The following is a 20,013-nucleotide window of genomic DNA, read 5'->3' as shown; positions in this document are numbered from 1 at the left end:
GTTATAGTTACAAATTACTTCTCATGCATTATTTTTCATGTTCTGTACGCTATTACGTTCTATAACATCTTTAATGTCAAAGATGTTTATATTAACTGATTGAAGAATAAAAACACTATTTATTGTATTTTAGAACATTTGGTATTTATTTGAACTCAATAGATTGCAGCCTGCCATGTTAGCATGTGTTGATTCGAGTTGCTTGAGGCAGACATGAATAAAGTCTTATTTCCTGGGCATAGCTGCATGTTACATAAACACATTTGCCTTTAATTATAATGAGCGAGTAGTGCCGGTACTTCCAGTTTGAGGACGCTATCTTTGAGTTTCCCTGGCTCGTCGCCTTTGTGGCTGTCATGTTGTGTTTGGCAGTCAGAGCGTGCAGTGAGACAGCGTGAGCAGGGCATGATCCGCCCACCCAGCCAATCATCATCGCATTTGCAACGGCGTCATCATCCCCACCCCGGCTCTCTCCAGGCAGCTGATGTGTGGCCAAAACCTGACACCTTGCGCTTAATTCAACCAAATTGTAGTAACGCACCACTTCACATTCTCAGTAATGGCAACAGTGTTGCAACGATGGTAAAAGTAATTAATTAGATTACTTGTTACTGAAAAAAATAATGTCGTTGGTAACGCTGTTATACTCTAACACCTTTATTACCAACACTGGTCCTGTCTACCAAGTATCTGTTCAGTGTCCTGCCATTCATACAAACCATAACCGCTTTCACACTGTGTAACTGCTCGACGTCGGTTCTGCTTTTAAAAGTACAGTGTGACTGTAAACCAAACCAAATGAAGGTGTGAAATATTTTGGCATTCCCCACCCAACTCAACAGAGTCCCCCGGACTATCCTAGTGTGAAAGCACCCTTAGACACTCTAGAGATTCCCTATGTCCCAAAGTTCTCTGTTTGACCTTTCAGACCATATTTTGCTGTAATGTAATTTTTATGGACTATGTCTGATTATTTTATTTTACAATCTGTTGTTATGCAGTTACAAATGGTTAGAACAGTGAAACTTGTATAAACTTGAGTTACTGCATGAAGTTGAGTTAACCTTTGTGGAACCCATTTAGCTTCGACATACTGGTCAGGATGAGTAGCTCTCACTTTTCTTCAAACATTTTTATTTGTTTTTTTAAATCCTCAATTGCCACCCTTTTACTTTACAGTAGCTTTTTCAAATGTGCAACAAATGACCCTGTAAGACACCGAGACCATGGATTATAAAGCCCAAAAAACTACTGTCCTCTGAGCTCCTAGTATTTAATGTTTTATAAGGACTAATCCAAATATGATATGGCATGTTACATTCGTCCAATAACAGCTTCTGTTTTCTATTTAATCAATTATAGAACCACATTGGTAGCACCAAGAGGTTTTATTTGAAATTCAGTTTGATGCAATAGTAAGACTTATATGCAAGTATAGCCTGGATTTGATCTAACACAGCCGTATATGTAGTTTCCAAAAAACTCTAAACCTTTAGGTGTATAAAGTCAAAGTTATGTACAACTGTGTTTGTAGACTGTGATAATGCACAACTCAAAGTATAGATAATTTTTGAACACTTAGATTCAAGGTACAGCCTTTATGTCCTTTAAGTGTTACATAACATAAAGTTGACTTTAATTTTTATTTTCTGTTCTTACGAATGACTTACAAATGAGTTGGGCCATGAACCACACCATGAAATGCAAATTCATCTATATGTTCCAAATCCACATTCTTGTTAAGGTACCTAAATTAAAGAGAGTAGATTAAGAACAGTTGGACATTAAAAAAAACACATTTTTTTTCATCATCCATAAAACATCATGACTCTTCAAAAGATAAGAGTAGTATAGCCTACCAGTCAGCAACGTTACTAAATGTCAAACACATAAATAAAGACAATATTTAAAAACATAAAAGCTATGTGTTATTAAAGTGATATTAAATTATAATATGTGTTATTCTCACTTTCGGCTATTGTTTACCTGAAGAAATTCAAAAGACCTTACACTTCCTCTAGTCTGCTCCCATTGAAAGCAAAGCGCTGGATCTCTCTCACACCATTTCCAGTCAGCATGCTAAAAGAGCAGAGGGAAACATTATTTGTGAATGCCTGCTATATAAAGTCAAAACACAACTACCAAAGTGTCTCCTAATTTTACAGTACTAAAGACAAATTGTTGCATTTACAATATGGCCCAACTGTGATACATATTTTCCTCATCTAAACTAAGTTGGATTCTTGGAAAGTTATTTTAATAACGTATAAGAAAGCACTTCGTAAAGCTAGAACTGCTTATTATTCATCATTGATAGAAGAGAATGAGAACAATCCCAGGTTTCTTTTCAGCACTGTTGCCAGGCTGACAAAGAGTCCGAGCTCTGTTGAGCCATGTATTCCTTTAACTCTCAGCAGTGATGATTTCATGAGATTCTTCATCAATAAAATTGTTTCTATCAGAGAGAAGATTAATGGAATCCTTCCCATTATTATCACTGATGTATCATCAAGTAGAGCAGCTTTAGAAGTATCTTTCGAACCTGAATTGTATTTAGACGGCTTCTGCCCAGTTGATCTTTCTGAGCTAACAACAGCAATAGTCTCTTCTAAACCATCAACTTGCATGTTAGACCCAATCCCAACCAGACTGTTCAAGGAGGATTTCCCCTTAATTGACACTTCCATATTGGATTTGATCAATCGGTCTTTGTTGATAGGATATGTACCTCAGACTTTTAAGATTGCTGTAATTAAACCTTTACTTAAAAAACCTACTCTTGATTCAGAAGTGTTGGCTAATTATCGACCTATATCCAATCTCCCTTTTTTGTCCAAAGTTCTTGAAAAAATAGTTGCAGTTCAATTTTGTGATCATTTACATAGAAATAATCTGTTTGAAGAGTTTCAGTCAGGATTCAGAGTGCATCATAGCACAGAAACGGCACTGGTGAAAGTTACCAATGATCTCCTGTTAGCTTCTGATAGCGGACTTGTTTCTGTGCTTGTCCTCTTGGATCTCAGTGCTGCATTTGATACGATCGATCACAGCATTCTGTTACAGAGACTTGAACATGTTATTGGGATTAAAGGAACTGCATTAGGCTGGTTTAAGTCATATTTATCTGATAGATTCCAGTTTGTTCTTGTAAATGAAGAATCTTCCTCACACATTGGAGTAAATCATGGAGTTCCTCAGGGTTCTGTGCTTGGACCGATTCTTTTTACTTTATACATGCTTCCATTAGGTAACATTATCAGACAGCATGGCGTAAATTTCCATTGTTATGCTGATGATACTCAGCTGTACTTATCTATGAAACCAGATGAAACCAACAGGTTGGTCAGACTACAAGCCTGTCTTAAAGACATAAAGACCTGGATGACTCAGAACTGTCTGCTTTTAAATTCAGACAAAACTGAAGTTGTTCTCTTTGGACCTGAGCGCTTCAGGGAGAAATTGTCTAGTTATATAGTTACTCTAGATGGTATTTCCCTGGCTTCTAGTTCTACAGTGAGGAACCTTGGAGTTATTTTTGACCAGAATTTATCATTTGACGCACATATAAAACTGGTTTCTAGGACCGCCTTCTTTCACCTTTGTAATATTGCTAAAATCAGGAACATCCTGTCCCAGGGTGATGCAGAGAAACTAGTTCATGCATTTGTTACTTCAAGATTGGACTACTGTAATTCTTTATTATTGGGCTGTCCCACATATTCTATGAAAAGCCTCCAGCTGATCCAAAATGCTGCAGCCAGAGTTCTGATGAGAACTAACAGGAGAGATCATGTTTCTCCAGTTTTAGCTTCTCTTCATTGGCTCCCTGTTAAATTCAGAATAGAATTTAAGATTCTTCTTCTGACATATAAAGCTCTTAATGACCGAGCTCCATCATATCTTAAAGATCTCATTGTAAGATATTTTCCTAACAGAGCACTTCGCTCCCAAACTGCAGGTTTACTTGTTGTTCCCAGAGTTTCTAAAAGTAGAATGGGAGGCAGAGCCTTCAGTTATCAGGCCCCTCTCTTGTGGAATAAGCTGCCAGTAAATGTCCGGGAAGCAGACACCCTTTCCACTTTTAAGATTAGGCTTAAAACTTTCCTTTTTGATAAAGCTTATAGTTAGGGATGGCTCAGGTGATCCTGAAACATCCCATAGTTAAGCTGCTATAGGCTTAGACTGCTGGGGGACCTCATCTGTCACACCTTTCCTCACTTTGCTCTCTTTTTCCCCCTGTTTAATTTCTCAAATGATTTTATGTCCATGTGACATTATTGTGGTTATTAACGTATGTTTCCCTGTTCCAACAGGTATCCTTTGAATGGCGTTATGGTGTTTTTCCCCCCTCTTTTCTGTCTTCTCAAACCCCAGCTGGTCGAGGTGGATGGCCACCCTTCCTGGTTCTGGTTCTGCCAGAGGTTTCTTCCTGGTTCTGGTTCTGCCAGAGGTTTCTTCCTGTTAAAAGGGAGTCGTTCCTTTCCACAGTCGCCTCAGGCTCAGGACGGGAGATTGGACTGAAGACAAGTTTCGGTGCAATCTGTTGGTTTCCTTAGCTAGGATATTAATTTTTGAATTGGCTCTATGTGAATTAATTGGATTATGATTATAATGAATTGAATTCCAATTGGCTTGAATTGGACTATATTACTTAAGTGCCTTGAGATGACAATTGTTGTAATCTGGCGCTATATAAATAAAACTGAATTGAATTGAATTGAATTGAATATAGTGTACTAGGAAGAGAGGAGTAGAGAGAAATGGATAAGTGGATGATGTAGTGTCCACAGTATCCTTTTGATTTTTTTCCTTTGTGTGAATCACTCATGGGCTGACTGTACTTTAGACGCTAGTGTTTGTTGAGGGGAAAAAAAAAAGAAAGATGGACTGTCCAGAGGATGCGGTTAAAAAAAAATAATGGAGTTTATTTGTGATGGATTTACAGTTGATCAAAGAAAATACTGTAAACAAACTATATCAAAGTTTAAACTAAGACCATCTGTACGGTCTGCGAGGTCTAAAGACTGTGTGCTTACAGTCTACCACACCACTAGACTGCAGCTCCTTGCTCTTAAGCCCTCTCACCTGCAGGGATCACAGTCGTTAATAAAAACACACAGCACACACACACACACACACACACACACACACACACACCTCTAAACATTGCCAAACTATATTCCAATAGAAATTTAAATGCTTAACTAAGAAATTGGCTCCTACAGGTGAGAAGAAAAAAAGCGAGATGTGTTGGGTTAAGAATGGGATAAGGCATAAGGTATAGGAGAGGAAGCGTGGATGAGTGGGGGAAGGATGGATTAGGGGCTAGGAAGGTGCACACTAACATTCCTGTTGCTTGTGTATGTTATTTCTATGCTACAGATGGGGGATCTCCACCTCCAGTAAGAAACAAATATCACCCTATTTACGTTCACCTTTGTCCTTGAGAAGCTCTCCCACCTGACTTTCCCCCTTTTCCTGGTTAACCAATGTACTGTGTGTTTCATGATATAGTCCAGTAGTCAAAACCAGATGATAATATTCTGTTTGATTTAATATGTGTATAACCCTGCAAACTCCGATCTGGATTTGGTATGCAAAGTCTCTGAGATTTAATCTATATTATTTTTTAGTCAAGAATATGTTGTTTTCTAATGTCTCTTTATACCATATGTCATTTCATGTCTGTTTTATATCAGTGTACCATGTGGTGTTTTCAGAACTCTTTGAATGTGTGTTAAGACAAAAGAATGGAGAAATGTATCTTATTAAACTCTTAACTTTAAATTGAAATCCCTACTCCCTACACCTAGAATCTAAACCATAACGTTTTCAGACATAGTATTGGCTAAGAGTTGAGTGCAAACTCCGCCTTCGCAAGTAAAAACTCAGGAACAACATCAGAAGAAGCAAAAGAAAAGGATATAGAAGTTTTCTGTTTTCATTGCTCGCCGTCTTTTGTTTCGCTTGTTCTATGCTTTTTTGCTTCGTATCCATGTGACTATGCCGCTGCAATCAATATCACCTAGTAGACAAAGTAAACTCTTTGTAGACCACATCATTTTTTTCTCAAATAGCAGGTAAAGTTTATTCCACTTAAGTAATTTTTTTCCATTCCATTCTTCTCGTTGCATCCTTGACCGTGAGAGTAAGAAGAATTCAACCATCTTACCAGATGCAATAAGGGCCCCTACCACTGTTTGTTTTTCAGCATCAGGACCTGGGAGGCTAGGGGTTGAGGAAAAGATGAATGCAGCAATATACAGAGACATGCTTGATGATAACCTGTTACAGAGTGCTCTCGACCTCTGACTGGGGCGAAGGTTCATCTTCCAACAGGACAACGACCCTAAGGGAAGCCTTACTGGGAGCTCACACCAAAAGCGTCGTGAGCGACCACAGCCGCTCACAATGTTCACAACCTGCCGCTTCTGCTTCTTCTGCCGCCGGAAGCGGCCAGAGAAGCCAGAAGTGGCCAAAGGGGCGGGGCTTATACAGTAGGGAGAACAAGTATTTGATGCGCTGCCGATTTTGCTGGTTTTCACACTTGCAATGCATGTAGAAGTCTGTAATTTTTATCATAGGTGCTCTTCAAGTGTGAGTGACGGAATCTAAAAACAAAATCCAGAAAATCACACTGAATGATTTTGATTTCTTTCCAGTGGAAAGAATCCAACAACATGCACGTCAGATAAATTGATGGCTCTAAATTGACCCCTGAAGTGAGTGTGAGCATGGATGGTTGTTGGGGGAAGGGAAAAGGATAGGTCAGAAAGACATGAAGAGGTGGAGGTATAGTAGATCCATATAATTTGTCTGAGGAAGGGCCCCTTGAATAATTGAATGCAGATCTTGGGTGACAGTGGTAGTGGCAGGTACGGAAATATGAGAAGAAAAATATGTCTTGTTGATGTTTACAGCTGAGGGAAGGGTAGAGGAATGGATAGAAGGATGAAGGCATGTATGTGCATGGGATTTCGTGCAGCCTGTGGACACAGGGATGACAAAAAGAAGAAATGAGCTGAAATGGGTCAGACGCAGAGGGAGCAGGCACTTTGAATTGTACGAATTGTGCTCTACAAATAAACTTGCCTCGCCTTGCCACGCCTCGCCTCGCCTCGCCTCGCCTCGCCTCGCTTCGCCACGCCACGCCACGCCACGCCACGCCACGCCACGCCACGCCACGCCACGCCACGCCACGCCACGCCACGCTATGCTACGCTACTGGGGGAAATACGACTTGGCTCGGCGGACCGACTGGCTGAAACGGCCCTGGAGGAAGGTGGTAGTTCAGACATGGATACCGGAAGTGCTGGAGGTTCAGAATATATTGAGGTTGGATGTAGAGTATAGTTGAAACAGCCATGATTTGTTATCAGGGCAGTTGAGGAGAATGCCTTTCATCTGGAGATGCACCATGGTCTACTCTCAGAGCGGATACCTGGAAGTGGAGATGACCCTCAAGACTGAAGCACGATTCCCCCGCAGTGTGGAGGCCTGCCGCTGGCAAGTCTTGAGGGAGACTGGCGAGAGGAACAATGTAGCCGTCTTTCACATCTGAGTGAGTGGCGACTGTGGGTCCTGGGCTTATAGAGCTTCTTAATTCTAGATTTTTTTTCTTTAAATTTAAGACCTTTTTAATTCAAAGTTGTATTAATGTCACTGTCGCCATTAAGGTCTTTTCTGGTCAGAAAGATATCCATGGCAAAAAACCACATCAGTCAGAATTGGGGGGAAAAAAGTGTCATAAAGGTAACAGTTGGTGGGGGAAAACTAATCCCCAGATTGACTACGAGGTCTTGAAAGAAAGTTTATAATTTGAAATTTTTCAACTTTTTTTTACATTATCACCAAGAACAATAACAATGCGGGCTACTCATAAGCTACTATTGACAGATGAACAAATCCACCTGTGCCAGTAGTCATTGCATTTCTGTCTACCAAAGCCTGCAAAGACTTCTGTCATTTTCACAGACTAAATCTTGAATATAGGACCAGCAATTAATGTCTCTATTACAGCTACTGGAAATGCAATGTCCCACTGACCGCAAATGTCAAAATAGATATAATGACACAATTTTATTTAATCAACCCCATCTTAATTTGCTAGCCGGACATTTCAGTAGCAATCTTTTACAGAAAAATGTCCAGTTGTTCAACTTCTACATCCTGGATATTGTTAACACATCTCTTCTATCAGGTGTTTTTCGAAAAAGCATGACAATTTGGACTGCTCACAAATAAATATTAACAATAACAAACATTTAACTTTTTAGGTAAAATCATAGAAAAAGCCATTTTTCAACAGCTCAACCAATTCCTTGACACAGAACAACTAATTTAACATCTCCCAGTCAGGGTTCTGTCCACACCATAGCACAGACTGCTCTTGTTAAAGTAATAAACAACATTCAATCAAACACAGTCAATGTTTCTGTCTTAGTGTTACTGGGTCTCAGTCACCCTTTGATACAGTCGATCATAACATATTGCTCCACAGACTGGGAAAATGGGTGGGACTTTCTGCCACAGCATTAAACTGGTTATCTTACTTAAAAGGCAGAGACTACTTTGTGTCTTTAGGAAATCACACAGAGCAGAGAAAAATGGCACAACAGAGGTCTTTGGAGCCACAGATGTAAAAAAAGAAGTAAAAACTTCAGCCTATAATGTTGAAAACCACAAATCAAGTCAGACATCTGGTGTTATTATGGGCTCAGACCTCAACTTCAACAGCCATGTCAAGTAGTTATGAAGTCAGCCTACTATCACCTGAAGAATATTACAAGGATTAAAGGACTAATGTCAGAGCAATTAAGTAAGGGATAATGCCCGACGACGTGTCCATTATCAGAAATTAATGTTGGACGGTTCACGCCTCCGTCCATTCATTCATGATAATGGACACCTCGGAGGGCATTATCCCGATTATTCAATGGTCACTTACAAAAGTAATGAGTAATAAATCAACCATTAATACTTTAATGTGTTTTAGAGTAAAAATCGTGAGTTTTTTACAAGTCACAGCTGAGCGGACTATTTGATATCTCCCTATGCAAGTGCAACGTGGCCAGAGCGACTCGACTGCAGCAGTTGATCAGTGAAGTGAAATGAGATGATGGCTTAACGTTACGTTACGTGATTCAAACTATCATGTCAGAAGGCCAGTGCACTACTTACCGCTTGTGTGTGTCCAGAGGATGATGCAGAATTTTGTTTCAAAGAATCAAAGTCCACAGACAGTTTCCTAAATCGTTTTTATTACAGCAAATTGAGAATGACAACTTTATAGCTGAAGCCGTTCCGTGTGTCAACTTTTTAGCTGATGCCTTTCAGTCTGACTTTTTTTTTCCTGATGCTGTTCAGTCTGACTTTTTTTTTCCTGAGGCCATTCATTGTGAAAAGTTTTTTTATGATGCCTATTGGTCCGATGAATTTTTTTAATGTGGCTGTTTGGTGCCTCTGTGACAGAGGTTTTCCTGAGACCTTATACCTTTTCATCTGAGGTCTGACTCTGAAGCCTGATCCTGCGGGTGTCCTAAAATGTACACCGTATCCCAGTCTTCAAAGTTATCATATTCACCAAATAAGTTAAAAGAAAGGTTAAAATCACTAATGTTTTTGTCTGTCTTGTGAGAAATAAACTATGAAATAACGTTGCGTCTCCGTTGCCATGATTACCAACTAGCGTTTGAGCAAGCACATTAATTTAGAACTGTCATCAGGCAATTTGACATTTTTGATTTTATTAATTTTGATGTTTTGGATTGAACTAAGATGAGCAGTATTACACTGCCAGTTCAAAGCAATTGGAGAAACTCAATAAGAAAAAATGAAACTACCCATTGCAAATAGAAAAATGTACTATCACAGTGAAACTTGTATACATACTATTGCTTAACAAATTGCAACTTACATGGTCAGCGCATTCGCAGATATTCCTGTGAAAGAATTAGCAGGAATGACTTGGATGAAGACATTCTCCACTATTTCCCTGTTTAAAAAGTATAGGAATTAAAACTTTTTCACCTATTGGGAGTAAATACATTTTGGAAAATTAAAAGTCATTGCAAATATTCTTTCTTAAAGAATACATACAAAATAAAGTCCTCTTGGCTTGACTGAATATTCTGTAGCCCAGGAAAGGAGGTGAGACCTGTGTTAGTGATCCCACTGTGATAAAACACACCACACAAACACAAACCAGCCAGTACTTGACAGGAGACAAAATTATATTGTACATTTTAGCTAGTACTTCTAAAATCTTCCTTCAAGCTTAAAACAACATCATGAACAGGTTAAAAACTAATTAAAAACAATGAAACAGAATCATACTCACAGGTATTTTAGGTTTGGAAGATCCTTAAATGCCTCTTGATGAATGTATGATAGTGTTTTTATACCAGTTAGCTGTCTGTTAAACAAACACACTCATAATTCTTACTAAGGGAATTCCAATGATAATGTATTATTAGTACTTTAATTTTTTTCCTGCTGTGAAAACTGTGCACTGCAGCTTAATGTTCTACAATCTGCAAGGAGATACTATGACAAAATCCCAAAATACATCTACTGTAAAATTATTGTGCACGTGGTAAGCAGAATATGGCAGTACGAAAGGCTATTGTGCTCAGCATGATACAAAAAATATTTCTACAGGACAGATGCAGAATTACATGAGAATTTATTTATGGTAGTAAATGTAAGGCTTAACTTCACAGTCAAATTCCCATTATTGTTTAAAGCTTACATACATGTGCGTGACCCGGGACAAGTTGTAAAAAGAATGCCTCTGAAGAGATGTTAAAGTATTATCATCAAAGATGTATCTGAAAAACACACAACCAAACACAGCAATGTGTCAAGACTTAGAAATATTCTTTCTTTTTTTTTATTTGCAGTAGTTACAATTCTTTTTTTCTACAGTCTTTTTTTTTAAAGAATAACTTTGCACAGTTTTGGATTGGGATTGGTTATACACCCAACCTAGTTCTTGTCACACCTTTAAATGTTTCTTGAAATGTGTTATCAACACACATTCTTGCTATACTTATAGAGGAGTTGATAACTGTTTTGTAAACTAGCAGTAAACTGTTGTCACCCATATATATTGACAGAACAAATGTCATTGAATGTCCCTGAAGTGTGCATTAAGAGCAAGGAGGAAGGATAGGAGGGATGGAAAGTACCAGTGTGCACATCACTTTGTAAGACTCCAGTTTCATATCATAATACAACAACTGTATATCTCCCTTACACTTATGATTGGAGGATAAAATGTGTAAATCTGTATTTAAAATATTCTGTACATTTAATATACAGTACATATTCACAGAGTCCTAACGGGAAATTAAATCAATGAAGGTCTAAAAGTTTTTTATTTTTGGTTTTGACCAGTGGCGTGCAGGGACTTTTTGAAGGGCAGGGGAGGAAAGAAAAAAAAGGCACATATAGCGCGTCCTCACCACTGTAGAAGGCAATTTAATGTATTTTGCCAACCAGGAGGGCACTTTAGCGCACATTTTTGCCTCCCAGTAGGACATTTTGGCGAATTTTGGCTCCCAAGAGGGCACTTTAGCACGGGTTTTGTAACGGGTGGTGTATGGACCCAACTGCAGTACAAAGGAGTCAGAAGACAGTGGTAAAAAGTTCAAGGCTTTACTGAGATTCTGGCAGACAGACAAACGGTTTAGAAACCGGCAAACAGGAATCAGGAGAGGAGAGGCAAAGTTCTTGGTCAGGGACAGAAGGCTGGGTCGAATTACCAGGAGGCAGACGAAGCACAGAATCAGGGACAGATTCTCGGGAGAACCCGAGAACTCCCCATCCTCAGGTTGTGAGGAAGGCGAGTTCGCCGGCGGGTCCACTGCCTCCTCCTCCGACAGGGAGTCCTCCCACTGGTCCGGGGCAGTGGAAGGGCCAGCAGCAGGTGTCCTATGGCGAGGGCCCCTGCCGATGTTGCTGGGGGAGGGCTGGTCCGGATGTTGCTGGTGAAAGACTTTGATGAGACCCCGGTCCACAATGTGTTGAGCAGGAACCCAGGATCTTTCCTCTGGACCATAGCCCTCCCAGTCGACGAGGTACTGGCAGCCCCTTCCACGTCGGCGAGAGCGAATGATGCGGCGCACTGCATATGTGAGTCCCCCTTCAATGAGGCGGGGTGGGGGGGGGGGCGGGGGGTGGAGCAGCAGGCACCAGCGGGCTCGCGCTGACCGGCTTGACCTTGGACACATGGAATGTCGGGTGCACCCGCATAGACCGAGGGAGTTTGAGCCGGACTGCCACAGGATTGATGACCTTCTCGATAGCGAAGGGCCCAACAAACTTGGGAGCTTGTTGGATTCCACACGCAGAGGAAGGTCACGGGTGGAGAGCCAAACCTTCTGGCCCACCTGATATTGTGGAGCTTGAGAGCGATGACGGTTGGCTGCTGAGGAGTATCGGTCTGCCGCCTTCAGGAGGGAGGCCCTAGCATGGCTCCAGGTCCAACGACAGCGACGGATGAAGGCTTGAACTGAAGGGCAAGAGGCCTCCCCTTCCAGGGCTGGGAAGAGAGGAAGCTGGTAACCGTAGGCACACTGGAAAGGAGACAAACCGGTGGCAGAGCTGGTAAGGGTGTTGTGGGCATATTCCACCCACAACAGATGCTGGGACCAAGAGGATGGGTTCTGTGACACCATACACCGGAGGGCCATCTCCATTTCTTGGTTCTTCCTCTCAGTCTGGCCATTAGATTGCTGGTGGTACCCGGATGACAAACTGCGGGTGGCTCCCAAGAGGCTGCAGAACTCCCGCCAGAACACTGATGAAAACTGATTGCAGGACTGGCAGGCTTTGACATACTCCCGGGTGTCCTCCTGTAACGTGGCCCACCAGAAACGTTGTAGAAGGACCTCCCGGGTTCTCTGGATCCCAGGATGGCAGGTCAACTTAGAACCATGGGCCCATTGGAGTACATCCGACCTCAGAGCTGCAGGCACAAATAAATAACCAGTAGGGCAGGCACTTGGACCAGGCTGACCCTCTGTGGCAGCTCTCACTTTCTCCTCAATTTCCCAAGTCGGGGATGCCACAACACACGGGGACGGAAGGATGGTGTCAGGAGCACTGGTGCCATCATCCTCCCTCTGGAACTGATGTGACAGAGCGTCCGGTTTGACGTTGCGGGAGCCGGGTCTGTAGGAGAGGGTGAAATTGAACCTAGTGAAGAAGAGGACCCATCGTGCCTGTCGAGAATTGAGTCTCTTTGTGGTTCGAATGTACTCCAGGTTCTTGTGGTCCGTCCAAACCAGGAAGGGCTGCTTGGTTCCCTCCAGCCAGTGCCGCCACTCCTCCAGGGCCTGTTTAACAGCGAGGAGTTCCCGGTTACCAATGTCATAATTTGGCTGGGGAAAGACGCCGAGAGAAAAAAGCACATGGGTGGATCTTCTGATCACTGGCTGCTCGCTGGGACAGCACAACCCCTACACCCATGTCAGATGCATCCACCTCTACGATGAACTGCCGTTCGGCGTCAGGAACTTGGAGGATGGATTCAGAACTGAAGCGGTCCGTCAGGGTCTGAAAGGCTGTATCTGCAGAATGGGACCATCGGAAGGAAGTCTTGGAAGATGTCAGGGCTGTGAGAGGGGCAGCGATGGAGCTATAGTTCCGGATGTCCTACTGAACACCTCCCGGAAGTCATGGTACTCGGCAGGAACTCTGGACAAGTCAGGGCAGGAACTAGAGTGCGTTGTCTGCTGGGGTACAGAGGCCTCTTTACGGCAGACCTGGTGGCAGGAGTTCTTCCAACCGAGGATGCCCCCTGTGGCCCAGTCGATGTGGGGGCTGTGTCGACGTAGCCAAGGGTAGCCTAAGATCAGTGGAATGTTGGAAGATGACAAGAGGTGAAACTGGATGGTCTCATGGTGGTTACCGGAAAGTAGCATGTGGACAGGAGAAGTCTGGTGAGTGACAGTCTCCAGAAGATGGCCATCAAGGGCTTTGGCAGGAATTGGGGTGTCAAGTGGAATCTTCTTAAGTCCGAGTTGTATGGCTAAGCTCTCGGCCATAATGTTGGCTTCTGCACCAGAGTCTATAAAAGTGGGCAGGGTATGTGCACCACCAGGAAGGAGGAGCTTGACTTGGAACAGAGGGCGTAAGCTTGAGGAGGAAGACTTTGCTGCCATGTGACTCACGAGGACTATCTCACTCACTGGTGAAGCCCTGTCTTTTAACGGGCAGCGGGAGATAAAATGTCCAGTTTGTCCACAGTACATACACAGATTCCCCTTACGGCGGTGCTCTCGCTCTTCGGATGTAAGCTTGGTGCGGCCCACCTGCATGGGCTCAGACTCTACACCATTATCCATAACGGGTAAAGAGGAACCGGAAGCAGATGAGTAACCTGGCCAGCGGGCTGGGTCGAGACGACCAGGAGTGTTCTGTCTCCTCTCCCTTCTCCGGGCCTGTATGCGGAGGTCCAGCCAAACAGTAAGTTCAATGAGTCTGTCCAGTGTGGAAGGTAGAGGATAGGAAACCAGTTCATCCTTGATGTAGTCTGCCAAACCATGCAGAAAAGCATCGCGCAGAGCCGCAGCGTTCCAGTCGCTTCGACGGGCCCTGGTCCGGAAGTCGATGGAGAAGTCAGCCACTGACTGGTTCCCTTGGCTGATGAGCCAGTTGCCATCATGTGCCAGCAAATCCTCTCAGTCTCTGAACACACGCTCTCTTCCAATTGCACCATTTACAATGTCTTCCAATACAGCTAAAGCAGCCATTGTTTTTAATGGTATGCATTGCACCACTTTGCGCATGCTTTTATATTCACTCTAACTGTAATTGCAGACACATGGGTGTGTTAATTGTTCATCAGTGTTCATTGTTCATGTGTCTCAAATGTGCACATCAGTCAGTCTGAGGACAAATTGTGGTATTTATTTATTATAACAGTTTCCCAACATCACCTCTAAGTGTCGCCAAAGAATTAACAGCTGTAGAAAAGTGCGTACGACAGCCCTGAAGTTGGCGTGAAGCACCGCAAATTTCCATGGTCATTTCGCTCTTGATACATCCAACCGTTGACGTGAAAAAGTGTGTACGCCACTTTTTTGTGCGTACGTAACCCTTGTACATGAAAACCAAAGTTTTTTTCATGCCCATTGCCAGATCCTCACCATCACTCATGCTTTGTTTCAGGTTTTTCCTTGTTGGTTTGTCAATGTCGGGTTTTCACAGTCATACTCAGGTTTTGGTTTGTTTTGTCAGTTTATTCATAGTTAGGTTCTTTTGAATTCCAGCTCAGCCACATGCTACACCACTTCTCATTCTGATTGAAGGATCTATCCAGAAAATGGACCTGGCAGATTTTCAGGTCCTCCAGGAAGTAGTCGAGGCCTTTAAATTGCTTAAATTCACACGAAACTTGTTGTTGCAATGGACTTGAAGGATTCAGGGAAAAACTGTTTAGTTATATACCATGTCTAGATGGCATTTCCCTAGCTTCTTGCATTTGTTACTTCAAGATTGAACTACTTCTACTGTAATTCTTTATTATTTGGCTGTCCCACAAATTCTCTGAAAAGCCTCCAGTTGATCTAAAATGCTGATGAGAACTAGCAGGAGAGATCATATTTCTCCAGTTTTAGCTTCTCTTCTTTGGCTGCTTCTCATTAAAACTCTGCTCCTTACATATACAGCTCTTAACACAATTACCGTGTTTTTTTGTTTTTATTTCCCACCATGTAGTGTTTTTGAAGACTGTCTGCTCAGAAGCTACTATCAGAAATTATATAATTTTTTAACTTCACCTCTCATTCTTACACTACCCCTACTGCTAGGCACACCTCTTGGAAGTTAAGCAGGCAAAGACAGGTTCTGGTACACAAAACTGAGATATTTCCAAAAGCTATCACTAAAATAACGAAAAGAAAGAAGACTGTGATGAACTGTACCCACTTCACATTGAAGAACATCTGCTCCAAATACTACGGCTTATATTGCCAAGCACTGCAAAGCCAAAACGCAGTGTTCTCGATGAGGCAAGGAGAAAAATAACACAGCCCTGCATCCATGCCCTGCTCTGTGAAGCCAGCAAACCAACCCCTGCAATGGAGCGTGGCGGGGAGCAGGATATCACACCACCAAATAAAATCACCCCCGTGTTCACCCAAGTATGTCGTGAGAACTTGAGGAAGAGATCATGCCCTTAATTTGCCTCGTGAAGGTGTACCCAGCAGGCCACCCAGATGATGCAAAGAGACTTTATGAGTCTGTCAGGGTGGATGGTGGGGAGAGAAGGACCAAAAATGTGGACACTGATCAGGCAGGAGGTAAAGGAAAACTTAACTTGGTTTATCAAAGAAAACACAACAAAAAGTGCGGCGAAGCCGGTACACCATTAAACTAAATTTGTGAAAAACGAAAACTTAAGAAATAACAAAACCTGACTGTGGCACGAGAACTGAGTCGCAAAACAAGTCCAAAATTAGTCCAAACAAAAATGTGGCCACGATAGGTCCAAGAAAGGGAATGTCCAAATAAGGTCTTGGCACCCCAGCAGAGACCCATCTATTGGTCAAACAGGGAAACAGTAGGCCCCCTTGGCAGATGGGCATCCAACTGGACTCTAAGGTAGCTGCTCCCAGCCAGGGAGTAAGTAGCAGGCTCCAGATTAAATATCTCAGCCAGCGCTGCGTGGTGTTCTGCCCTGGCTTCCTCCTACAACCGTGCCACATCTGGAAAGGAGAAGAGCCAGGGCCTTGAACGCCGGATGTTCAAGAGACTAAATACTTGAACATCCGTGAGCTCACCTGCCACTTTCAGTCTCGCCCAAGGTCCGTACATCTGTTCACAGTGTCATAAACGCCTTTGTGGGGCCACGTACCACCTGGAGATCCTCCTGTGAAAGCTGGCCTACTGGGTCTATGTTGGTCAGATCCTACTCTCAAGGTGGATGGTGGGGAGAGGAGAAGGCAGAGAAATGCAGACACGGATCAGGCAGGAGATAAAGGGAAACTAAACTTGGTTTAAGGAAAATGTAACAAAAAGCACGACCAAGTCAGGACACCAAAAACCTAAGAAATAACAAAACATGACTGTGAAAGGAACAATAACATTGTCCATCCATCCATCATCTGCTGCTTATCCGGGGATCGGCTCGCGGGGGCAGCAGCTTTAACAGAGAAGTCCAGACGTCCCTGTCCCCGGACACTTCCTCCAACTCTTCTGGGGGGACCCTGAGGCGTTCCCAGGCCAGCCGAGAGACATAGTCTCTCCAACGTGTCCTGGGTCTTCCCCGAGGGTCTCCTCCCAGTGGAACGTGCCCAGAACACCTCACCAGGGAGGCGTCGAGGGGGCATCTGACTCCTCTCAATGCGGAGGAGCAGCGGTTCTACTCCGAGCCCCTCCCAGATGACTGAGCTTCTCACCCTATCTCTAAGGGAGAGCCCAGACACCCTGCCGAGGAAACCCATTTCGGCCACTTGTATTCGCTATCTCGTTCTTTCGGTCACTACCCACAGCTCGTGACCATAGGTGAGGATGGGAACGTAGATTGACCAGTAAATAGAGAGCTTCACCTTCTGGCTCAGCTCCTTCACAACGACGGGTCGGTGCAGAGCCCGCAACACTGCAGACGTCGCACCAATCCACCCGTCAGTCTCACGCTCCATTCGTCCCTCACTCGTGAACAAGACCCCGAGATACTTGAACTCCTCCACTTGGGGAAGGATCTCATTCCCGACCCAGAGAGAACATTCCACCCTCTTCCGGCTGAGAATCATAGTCTCGGCTTTGGCCAGGACGAAAACCACTCTGCACCTTCTGAATCCGAGGCTCGACTGTCCGACGGATCCCCCGAATATTCCTTACCAGGGAGGCTGAGGAGTATGATACCCCTATAGTTGGAACACACATGCTGGTCCCCCTTTTTAAAGAGGGGGACCACCACCCTGATCCGGCAGTCCAGAGGCACTGTCCCCGATGTACACGCGATGCTGCAGAGGCGTGTCAGCCAAGACAGCCCTACAACATCCAAAGCCCTGACAAACTCAGCACGGACCTCATCCATCCCCAGGGCCTTGCCGCCAAGGAGCTTTTCGACCACCTCGGCAACCTCAGCCCCAGAAATGGGAGGCCCCGTCTCCGAGCTTTCCGACTCTGCCTCCTCCGAGTGCGTGTTGGTAGAATTGAGGAGGTCCTCGAAGTATTCCCCCCACCGACTCACAACGTCTCTAGTTGAGGTCAGCAAAGCCCCATCCCCACCATACACAGTGTTGACTGTGAGCCTGCCAGGTCTGATCGGCATCCTCCCCCACCAGTGGAGCCAACTCACCACCAGGTGGTGATCAGTTGACAGCTCCGCCCCTCTCTTCACCCGAGAGTCCAGTACATACGGCCGCAAGTCCGATGATACAACCACAAAGTCGATCATCGAACTGCGGCCAAGGGTGTCCTGGTGCCAAGTGCACATATGGACACCTTTATGCCTGAACATGGTGTTCGTTATGGACAGAAGTCCAACAACATAACACCACTCTGATTCAGATCGGGGGGGCCGTTCCTCCCAATCACACCCCTCCAGGTCTCACTGTCATTGCCCACGTGAGCATTGAAGTCCCCCAGCAGAACAAGGGAGTCTCCGGTAGGAGCATTCTCTAGTGCCTCCTCCAGGGACTCAAAAAAGGGTGGGTACTCTGAACTGTTGTATGGCGCATAAGCACAAAGAACATTCAGGACCCGTCCCCCTACCCGAAGGCGGAGGGAGGCTACCCTCTCGTCCACTGGGGTAAACCCCAATGTACAGGCACACAGCCGGGGGGCAATAAGTACGCCCACACCTGCTCTGCGCCTCTCACCACGGTCAACTCCAGAGTGGAAGAGAGTCCAACCCCTCTCAAGAGGACTGGTTCCAGAGCCCAAGCCGTGCGTCGAGGTGAGTCAAACTATATCTAGCCGGAACCGCTCAGCCTCGGGTACCAGCTCTGGCTCCTTCCCCAACAGAGAGGTGACGTTCCACGTCCCAAGAGCTAGCTTCAGTAGCCGAGGATCAGACCGCCAAGGCCTCCGCCTTCGGCTGCTACCCATTTCACATGGCACCCGACCCCCTTGGTCCCTCCCATGGGTGGTGAGCCCATCGGAAGGGGGACCCACATCATGTGTTCGGGCTATGCCCGACCGAGCCCCATGGGCACAGGCCCGGCCACCAGGCGCTCGCTGCCGGGCCTCACTCTGGGGCTCTGCCATAACCACCAGGGAAAAAAATGAGCTGACATTGATGAGGATCTGACAGTAAATAAGGGAAAACAGGGAGCTTAAATGCTGGGAAGTGATTAGTGAACACAGGTGAAATGAGTGGAACTGATGAACAGGACATGGAAGCTAAGGTAACTATGAATGAGAGATTTGAACAGGAACTAACATAACTGAATAAAGACGAGTAATAACAAGAACAGCTAATAAAGAGAAAACATGAATAGCTTAAAAAGCAATCTAAATACTAGAATACAAAATGAAGAAAAACTGATGTCAAACCAATGACTCAAGAACACAAACTAAAGTGAAACAATAAACCCAGACACCCAAGATCAAAATCCAAAAAATACTCAAACCCTACAAATTCATGATGAACAGAACAACACATCTTAAGTCCACAACTAATTATTTTTTAAATGTTCACTGACTATGGTCAGGTCTTAAAGAGACAATGAACAGGAGAGCTTCTAGCTAGGTAGTGGATTCTCTCGATGGAGCAGCCAATATTACACTGCTCAGCCTCATTGAATGTACTAACATCCCAGATGATAGAGATTAAATACTAACACCACGGGCAGCATGACATCACCCTCACTTAAGGACTGTCGCACACCTTATCCAAGATCTTGACCCAAAGGCCCTCATACTGATGCTGCTTGGACAGGGTGTTATTGGAGTTCACAAGGTTTAATTTTTTGGTGTTCTGGCTCAGCCACACTTTTTGTTACGGTTTCTAAATAAATCTATTCAAGTTCCTTCAACCTCCTGTCTGCATCTGTG

The 20,013-nt window shown here is 44.0% G+C and overlaps 1 protein-coding gene across 1 annotated transcript in view; it reads right to left on the bottom strand.

Annotated features, from left to right (window-relative positions):
* LOC140277279 (thyrotropin receptor-like) overlaps positions 1–20,013 on the bottom strand; it is a 53,121-nt gene that overhangs the window by 25,962 nt on the left and 7,146 nt on the right. Inside the window, exons 3-8 of the mRNA XM_072372245.1 lie at positions 10,755–10,829; positions 10,340–10,414; positions 10,099–10,173; positions 9,917–9,994; positions 2,011–2,079; positions 1,671–1,748 (exon numbers count right to left, since the gene is read on the bottom strand). Coding sequence (XP_072228346.1) covers positions 1,671–1,748; positions 2,011–2,079; positions 9,917–9,994; positions 10,099–10,173; positions 10,340–10,414; positions 10,755–10,829 — 450 coding nt within the window. The remainder of the gene's footprint in view (positions 1–1,670; positions 1,749–2,010; positions 2,080–9,916; positions 9,995–10,098; positions 10,174–10,339; positions 10,415–10,754; positions 10,830–20,013) is intronic.

The sequence above is a fragment of the Leuresthes tenuis genome, unplaced genomic scaffold (assembly GCF_036924035.1).
Source record: "Leuresthes tenuis unplaced genomic scaffold, fLeuTen1.0.hap1 SCAF_19, whole genome shotgun sequence".
NCBI lineage: Eukaryota > Metazoa > Chordata > Actinopteri > Atheriniformes > Atherinopsidae > Leuresthes > Leuresthes tenuis.
The sequence above is the reverse complement of the archived record's forward strand: the minus strand, read 5'-3'. Positions and strand labels throughout refer to the sequence as shown.